The sequence below is a fragment of the Hemiscyllium ocellatum genome, chromosome 12 (assembly GCF_020745735.1).
Source record: "Hemiscyllium ocellatum isolate sHemOce1 chromosome 12, sHemOce1.pat.X.cur, whole genome shotgun sequence".
Lineage (NCBI taxonomy): Eukaryota > Metazoa > Chordata > Chondrichthyes > Orectolobiformes > Hemiscylliidae > Hemiscyllium > Hemiscyllium ocellatum.
This window is the reverse complement of record NC_083412.1, coordinates 11,064,039-11,073,123: the sequence shown is the minus strand read 5'-3', so window position 1 is coordinate 11,073,123 and position 9,085 is coordinate 11,064,039. Positions and strand designations below refer to the sequence as shown.

Sequence of the window (9,085 nt, the reverse complement as noted above, 5' to 3'; positions counted from 1 at the left end):
CCCTATAGAAAGCCTTTGGGTTTTCCCTAATCTACCAGCTAAAGACTTTCATTTGCCCCTTCTCGCTTCTCTTAGCTCCCTCTTTAGTCCTTCCTGGCTACCTTATAACTCTCAATCGCCCCTACTGAACCCTTCACGCCTCATCTTTACATATGCCGCCGCCTTCCCTTTCACAAGGGACTCCAATTCCTTACTAAAACCACGGCTGCCTCACAAGGCCCTTTACACCATGCCTGACTGGTACATACCTATCGAGGACACGCAGTAGCTGCTCCTTGAACACTCCCCACATCTCATTAGTGTTCTTCTCTTGAAGCCTGTTTTTCCAATCCACACATCCTAAGTCATGCCTCACTGCATCATAATTTCCCTGCCCCCAGCTATAGCTCTTGCCTGCGGCACACGATTATCCCTCTCCATCACTAAAGTAAGAGTCACCGAGTTGTGGTCACTGTCCCCGAAGTGCTCACCTACCTCCAAGTCTAACACCTGGCCTGGTTCATTACCTAGAACCAAATCCAATATAGCCTCCCCTCTTGTTGGCCTGTCGACATATTGTGTCAGAAACCCTCCTGCACACATTGTACAAACACCGACCCATCTAATGAACTCGAGCTATAGCTCTCCCAGTCAATATCTGGGAAGTTAAAGTCCCCCATAACAACCACCCTGCTACCTTCACTCTTTTCCTGAATCATCCTCGCAATATTATCCTCTACTTCTCTAGGACTATTAGGAGGCTGTAGAAAACACCTAACAGGGTGACCTCACCTTTCCTATTTCTAACCTCAGCCCAAACTACCTCAGATGGCAAGTCCTTTTCATCGTCCATTCCACTGCTGTGATACTGTCTTTGACAAGTAAAGCCACGCCTCCCCCTTTTTTACCCCCATGTCTGATCCTACTAAAACATTTGAACCCTGGAACGTGCAACAGCCATTCTTGTCCCTGTTCTACCCACGTCTCTGTAATGGCCACAACATCGAAGTCCCAGGTACCAACCCACGCTGCAAGTTCACCTACCTTATTCCTTATACTTCTGGCATTGAAGTATACACACTTCAATCCACCTTTCTGGTTACAGGCACCCTCCTTAGAGATCGCTGCATTATTCCTAACCTCCCTACACTCAAGGTCCTGTACCCTAAAGCTACAGTCCCTGGTTCCCATGCCCCTGCGGAGTTAGTTTTAAACCCTCCCAAAGAGCACTAGCAAACCTCCCCCCAAGGATACTGGTGCCCCTCAGGTTCAAGTGTAGACCATCCTTTTTATAGAGGTCCCACCTTCCCCAGAAAGGACCCCAGTTGTCCAGAAACCGGACTCCCTCCCTCCTGCACCATCCCTGTAGCCACGCATTTAACTGCTCTCTCTCCCTGTTCCTCGACTCTCTATCACGTGGCACGGGTAACAAACCAGAGACTACAACTCTGTTTGTTCTAACTCGGAGCTTCCAACCTAGCTCCCTGAAAGCCTGCCTTACATCCTCACCCTTCTTCCTACCTATATCGTTGGTGCCAACGTGGACCACGATCTGGGGCTGCTCCCCCTCCCCCTTAAGGACCCGGAAAACACGATCAGCGACATCACGTACCCTTGCACCTGGGAGGCAACATACCAAACGTGAGTCCCTGTCGTGAGTCCATATGTGATGGGCAAGTTTGGAGGGGATTCGGAGGGACAGGAATTACATGTATTTGGAAAGGAGAGGACTGATTGGGGATATTGGCTTTGTGCATGAGATATTGTCTCTCAAACTTAATTGAGTTTTTTTTTAAAGAAGTGACAAAGAAGATTAAAGGCAGAACAGTGGACTTTGTATGGACATCAGTCAGGCGTTCATCAGGGTTCTGCATGGTGGACTGGTTAGCAAGGTTAGATCACATGGAATTCAGGGAAAGTTAGTCATTTTGTTTAAAAGAAAAACTTGGCTAGAAGGTAGGAGACAGGATGATGGCGGAGGGTTATGTTTCGGACTGGAGGCTGTGATCAGTGTGCTGCAAGAATTGGTACTGGGTCCACTGTGTTTGGTCTTTAATATGAATGATTTACATGTGAACATAGGTGGTATGGTTAGTAAGTTTGCAGGACACCACCTGGTGTGGTGGTGTAGCGGACAGTGAAGGTGGTTATCTCAAAGTACCATGGGACCTTGATCAGATGGGCTGGGGAATGGCAGATCCAGTTTAATTTAGGTAAATGAGAGAGGTTGCATTTTGGAAAGGCAAATTAGCATAGCACTTATACACTTAATGGTAAGGTCCTGGGGAGTATCGCTGAACAAAGAGATGTTGGAGTGCAGGTTCATAATTCCTTGAAAGTGGAGTCACAGGTAGACAGGAAAGTGAAGAAGGTGTTTGGTTATGCTTTCCTTTATTGATCTGTGCATTGAATATAGGAGTTGGGAGATCATGTTGCGGCTGTATAGGACATTGGTTAGGTCACTTTAGGAAGACTGCATACAATTCTGGTCTCCATGTTTTCGAAAGATATTCTTAAAGTTGAAAGGGTTCAGAGGCAGAAATTCAGGGAGCTAGGATGGAAGCTTCCTGAGAACAAACAGAGTTGCTATCTCTGATTTGTTGCCCGTGCCACATACTAGCCAGGCGAGAAATGGGGGAGAGAGGAGTTGAACCCGTGTCTACAGGGATGGTGCAGGAGAGAGGGTTTTGCATTCTGGGATAATTGGGGCTCTTTCTGGGGAAGGTAGGACCTGTACAAACAGGATGGTCTTCACCTGAACCAGAGTGGGACCAATATCCTGGGGGGGCAATTTGCGAATGCTCTTTGGGTGGGTTTAAACTAATTCAGCAAGAGGATGGGAACCAAAATTGTAGTTGCAGCATATAGGGGTTTGAGATTTAGTGAGGTCAGAAATAAGATGTCAAAGATGCAAGAAGGCAGTCGTGAGCAGGAAGGTGTGTCTACTTCAACGCCAGCAGCATCTGGATTAAGGCGGTTGAATTTGCAGCATGGGTTGGTGTCATGGATTTCGATGTTGTGGCCATTTCAGGGACATGGATGTAGCAGGGACAGGAATGGTTGTTGCAGGTTCTGGGATTTAGATGTTTCAGTAAAACAGGGAAGGAGGAAGGAAAGGGGGTGTGTGGCACTGTTAGTCAAGGACAGTATTATGGTGGCACAAAACATTTGAGGACTTGTCTACTGCGGTAGTATGGGCTGAGGTTAGAAACAGGAAAGGAGAGGGCACCCTGTTGGGAGTTTTCTATAGGCCTCTGAATAGTTCCTGAGATGTAGAGGATAGCATAGCAATGATGATCTCGAAAGGAGTGGGGTGAGTGACAGGGTAGTTGTTATGAGGGACTTTCACTTTGCAAATATCAACGGAGAATATTATAGTTTGAGTACTTTAGATCGGTCAGTTTTTGTGCATTGTGTGCAGGACTGTTTCCTGACACAGTATGTAGACAGGCCAACAAGGGGCTAGGCCACATTGGATTTGGTAATGGGGAATGAACGTGGCCAGGTGTTAGATTTGGAGGTAGTGATCACAATTTGGTTATGTTTATTTTAGTGATGGAAAGGGAGAAATATATACTGCAGGCCAAGAGTTATAGCTGGGGAAAGACGATTACGATGCGATTCGACAAGATATAAGATGCGTAGGGTGGGGAAGGAAACTGCAGGGATGGGCACAATTGAAATGTGGAGCTTATTCAGGGAATAGCTACTGTGTATCCTTGATACATATGTAACCACCAGGCAGGGAGGAAGTGGTAGAGTGAGGGAGCTGTGGTTGTCAGGAGGAAGAAGGCGAGTTATGTTAGGATGAGATGTGAAGGCTCAGTTAGGGCGCTTGAGAGTTACAAGTTGGTCAGGAAAGACCTAAAGAGAGAGCTAAGAAGAGCCAGGAGGGGACATGTGAAGTCATTAGTGGGTAGAATCAAGGAAGACCCTAAAGCTTCCTATTGGTATATCAGGAATAAAAGAATTGACTAGAATAAGGTTAGGGCCAAGGATAGTGACGGGAAGTTGTGCATGGAGTCCAAGGAGATAGGGGCAGCGCTAAATGCATACTTTTTGTCAGTATTCACACTGGAAAAAAACAATGTGGTCAAGGAGAATACTGAGAAGCAGGCAACAGACTAGATGGGATTGAGGTTCACAAAGAGGAGGTGTTAGCAATTCTGGGAAGTGTTTAAAAAAAGATAAGTCCCCTGGGCCAGATGGGGTTTATCCTAGGATTCTCTGGGAAGCCAGGGAGGAGATTACAGAACCTTTGGCTTTGATCTTTATGTCATCATTGTCTACAGGAATAGTGCCAGAACCTGGAGGATAGCAAATGTTGTCCCCCTGTTCAAGGAGGGGAGTAGAGACAACCCTGGTAATTATAGACCAGTGAACCTTACTTCGGTTGTGGGTAAAGTGTTGGGAAAGGTTATAATAGATAGGATTTACAATCATCTAGATAGGAATAAGTTGATTAGGGACAGTCAACATGGTTTTGTGAAGGGTAGGTTGTTCCTCACAAACCATAGGGTTTTTAACTTTTTAACTTTTGAGAAAATGACCAAAGAGGTGGATGAGAGTAAAGCTGTTGATGTGGTGTATATGGATTTCATTAAGGTGTTTGATAAGGTTTGATAATGGTAGGCTATTGCACAAAATACAGAGGCATGGGATTGAGGGTGATTTAGTGGTTTGGATCAGAAACTGGCTAGCTGAAAGAAGACAGAGGGTGGTAATTGATGGGAAATGTTCATCCTGGAGTTCAGTTACTAGCGGGGTATTGCAGGGATCTGTTTTAGGGCCACTGCTGTTTGTCATTTTTATAAATATCCTGGTAGAAAGGTGGGTCAGTAAATTTGTGGATGACAGTAATGTCGATGGAATTGTGGATAATGCCAAAGGATGTTGCAGGTTACAGAGGGACATAGCTCAGTTCTACAGCTTATCTGAGTGGGGGCAAATGGAGTTTAATGTGGAAAATTGAGAGGTGATTCTCTTTGGAATGAGTGACAGGAATGCAGATTACTGGGTGAATGGTAAGATTCTTAGTAGTGTTGTTGAACAGAGAGATCTCTGTGTCCTTGTTCATAGATCACTGGAAGTTGTCACCCAGGTTGATAGGGTTGTTAAGAAGGCGTACCAGTGTGTTAGCTTTTATTGGTAGAGGGATTGAGTTTTAGAACCATGAGATCATGCTGCAGCTGTACGAAACTCTGCTGTGGCTACACTTGGAGTATTGCATACAGTTCTGGTCACTGCATTATAGGAAGGATGTGGAGGCTTTGGAAAGGGTTCAGAGGAGATGTTGAATGGTATTGAGGGAAGGTCTTACATGGGAGGGTTGAGGGACTCGAGGCTGTTTTTGTTAGAAAGAAGGAGGTTGAGAGGTGACTTAATTGAGACATATCAGATATCAGAGGGTTAGATAGGGTGGACAGAGAGAGCCTTTTTTCTGCTCCTCAGATGCTGCCTGACCTGTACTTTTCCAGTCCATACTTTTCGACTCAGGTCTCCGGCATCTGCAGGCCTCACTTCATTTTCCCAAGTGCCTGATGAGTACAGAACAAGGGCTACACCTGAAACGTTGACTTCTCCACCTTCTGATGCTGCCTGGCTTACTGTGTTCTTCCAGCCTCTTGCTGGTCTACCTTGGATTCCAGTTCTTCACCTCAGCAGCATCCAGGACAATCCTGTTGCTTGATTGGCTCCCATCCACCACACTCTCCACCATCATGCAGTAGCAGCAGTGCATACCGCCTCTCAAGATGCACTCATCAAGGCTCCTCTGATGGTATTTTCTAAGTCCATGATCTTCCCCCATCTAGTAGACAATGGCAGCAAATTCCCCTCCAGAATATACTTTCCTTCATTATATTGTGGGCAAAATCTTGTAACTCCCTTCCGAACAGCACTGTGGATGCACCTGCACCCTCCCCAATCCCTCCATCTCAGACCGTAGTGGTTCAAGATATGAGCTCACTATTGCCACCTCCAGGACCAATAGAGATGGGTAATAAATGTTGGCTTTGCCAGCAGTGCCCATAATCTTTTGGACAAACTGAACAAGCTTTGTACTGCATGAAAACGAAATTGCTGATATTGTTGTTGCAATTATGTTTGAGGTCCATCTGATGTACCTCACGCCTCCCCCTGTCATACAGTCATACACTGGCTCTCATCTTGGAGGATTTTGGGTAATCCAAGATGGAGGACGGGAAAAAGTTGTGACTGTAAGTGCTCCTGTCTTTTTTTGAAGTATTTCAGATGTTGGAGCTGATTTTCTGAGGTGCCATAATTACTGTTTTATAAGCTGTTGTATTGTTTTGGAACTTTGGGGATTAAAAGATCAAAGTTACGGTGCTTTAAAAAGGGAGAAGATAGCCAAAGGCAGTGACCACATAGTCAGTGAGAGAGAGGGGGGAAGAAACCTACACTGCTCTCTGACACAACAGTGAATCTAAACAGCTACTACCTTTGCTGTTTGTGTTCAAGTATTTACCTAAGGGGCAACTATTTCATGCAAAGGATGGTGTGCATATGGAATGAGCTGGCAGAGGAAGTGGTGGAGGCTGGTACAAATGCAACATTTAAGAGGCATGTGGACGGTTATATGAATAGGAAGGGTTTAGAGGGATATGGGACAAGTGCTGGTAAATGGGCAGCACGGTGGCACAGTGATTAGCACTGCTGCCTCACAGCGCCAGAGACCCGGGTTCAATTCCCGCCTCAAGTGACCGACAGTGTGGAGTTTGCACATTCTCCCCGTGTCTGCATGAGTTTCCTCTGGGTGCTCCGGTTTCCTCCCACAGTCCAAAAATGTGCAGGTTAGGTGAATTGGCCACGCTAAATTGCCCGTAGTGTTAGGTGTAGGGGGGATGGGTCTGGGTGGGTGCGCTGTGGAGGGTCGGTGTGGACTTGTTGGGCGGAAGGGCCTGTTTCCACACTAAGTAATCTCATCTAATCTATGTGATTAGAAGAATTTGGGCTATTTGGTTGTCGACATGGATGTGTTGGACTGAAGGGTCTGTTTCTGTGCTGTACTTGTCTATGGCTCTATGGTTGCTGTAACTTTTCTTGAATTTTGAATATATGCATTTGTATTTCAGCTCTGCAACAGACTTGAAGAGAAAATGAAAGACGTTTTGCGGGGGAATATTAAAAGGCTAAAAAGGTAAGAAATTTGAACGGTTGAACCTTTCAACGAGACGTGGATTGGAGGTTTGAAAGTTTATTTATAAACCAGACCCTTAAGGGTGTACATGAAGCTTGCTGAATCATTTACTTGCTGCACGTCACTGTGCCAACTAATTGTTTGATAATACAGAACTGCAACTGCATGCCTCCTTTTAACAATGTTTAAGCTTCTTGCCTTGCACTCATCAGCTCTAGGACATGTCTAATTTTGGACATGGTGTTCTGAGGCTTGGAGACATGGGCTGTTTTGAGCATGGCTAGCATGCTACTTCCTGTGAATGATTAATAGGGTGTGTTGTTTGATATCTGCTCGAGTTGGAATGTATGGCTTGCTTACCTGGCGTCTTGTTCAGTGTGATTCTACCGTTGGACAACTTTTATTAAACGATCTGGGTTATGCAAAGAAAAAGACTGGAAATCAATTTAAGATTATCATTCAGGCTGTGAGTGTGGTGCATGAGCGTGTGCTCGATGCTACATAAATGTTCATGCCCTATTTTAAGGAGGCAAAAGGAATTTTTGTGCACTGGATTTTTTTTTTCCCACTGGGGAGACATTTTTATTCTTTGGAAGTCTCATTTTGTTTTGACTTTGCTTCTATCCATTCTTCACATTTTCAACATTTAAATCTGTTTGTCACAGCTAGTTTTTCTCTTCTGACTTTAGTGACAGACCTTTCTGGTGCAATTTAACTTTATACTGTATTACCACCTACAACAAACCATAACCAATTTTAGGCTTACTGGTTCCAGGGTGTATCTCCCTCCTTGTTCAAGTTGATGTCTTTCATTGGAAATCATCCAGTTCTCTGTCACACCCTCCAAATTCTTACAATGTCTGATTGAGCTTATTTCTTAACACTTTCCCGCCACCTCTGAGTGTTGAAGCATCTGGTGAAGTGGCTTTTCCACTGCCTTGTTATTGAAAGCTTTGCTGTACACCCTCTGTACCTGCCTACTCTGTACCTGTCTCTTTGAAAACATGGACTCAAGCTGTAATTTTCTTGGCATTTCCCTTCACAAGTGGCTTTTCTTGAATATCTCTAGTCGGTCCAGACCAGAAGCATCCTTTTTAAGTCTGTTTTGAAAATGCGTTGCACAATACTTTTACTTCATAACAGCCGTTTTGGCATTTTGTATCACTTTTTCCTCTCCGTTATGCGGTTAACTTCCTGTTACTCCAACAACCAGAACAATCCAGGTTTTTGGTTTCCAGATTTACTTGTCATGTATCATGCCCACCTTCTAATCTGTTTCCCACTGTTTGTCATATAATACAAGAAATGGTGGAAAGTTTAATCGATTTTGCCTGGGGCTTGGGGAGCCAGATCTATTATACATGCCATAACAAGTTTACTGAATCTTGTAGCAGTCTCTATCTGTGGGGCTGTGTATCAAAAGCTCTGTCTGCTCAGGCAGTGAAGGTAAAAGATCACTTGACTCCATTCATAGAGCAGCTGGTAGTTTTCTTGGTTAAAGTCCTCCTCTCAGCCTACACTGCAGGAAATTAATTCCAACTGTCAATTCATCACACTTGCACTAAGTCTTAGATGCAGAGTGCTTTGTGGCATTTAATTGAGGTAACAAGGAGGACGAGAGAACTGCAAGTTAATTCACATTTGTGCTGCTTCCCTAGGTTACCCGCCATTGTACGAGGAGGGGCCATCGATAGGTACTGGCCAACTGCTGATGGCAGGTTGGTGGAATATGACATTGACGATGTTGTTTATGATGAGGATTCTGCATATCAGAACATCAAGATTCTCCACTCAAAGCAGTTTGGAAATATTCTTATCCTGAATGGCGATATTAGTAAGTCTTTTGGTTTTATTTCTCTTCATTCAGGCAATGTAGGCATGGCTGGTATTTGATGCTCATCCCTAGTTGCATTTGAGAAGGTGGTGGTGACTTGCGTTGAAGAATTG

The 9,085-nt window shown here is 44.8% G+C and overlaps 1 protein-coding gene across 1 annotated transcript in view; it reads left to right on the top strand.

The window, feature by feature from the left end:
- The first annotated feature begins 7,077 nt into the window (after positions 1 to 7,077).
- Positions 7,078 to 9,085, top strand: part of LOC132820658 (spermine synthase-like) — a 45,880-nt gene continuing 43,872 nt past the window's right edge. The window contains exons 1-2 of the mRNA XM_060832874.1: positions 7,078 to 7,138; positions 8,797 to 8,972. Of these exons, the coding sequence (XP_060688857.1) occupies positions 7,098 to 7,138; positions 8,797 to 8,972 (217 nt within the window). The 5' untranslated portion in view covers positions 7,078 to 7,097. The remainder of the gene's footprint in view (positions 7,139 to 8,796; positions 8,973 to 9,085) is intronic.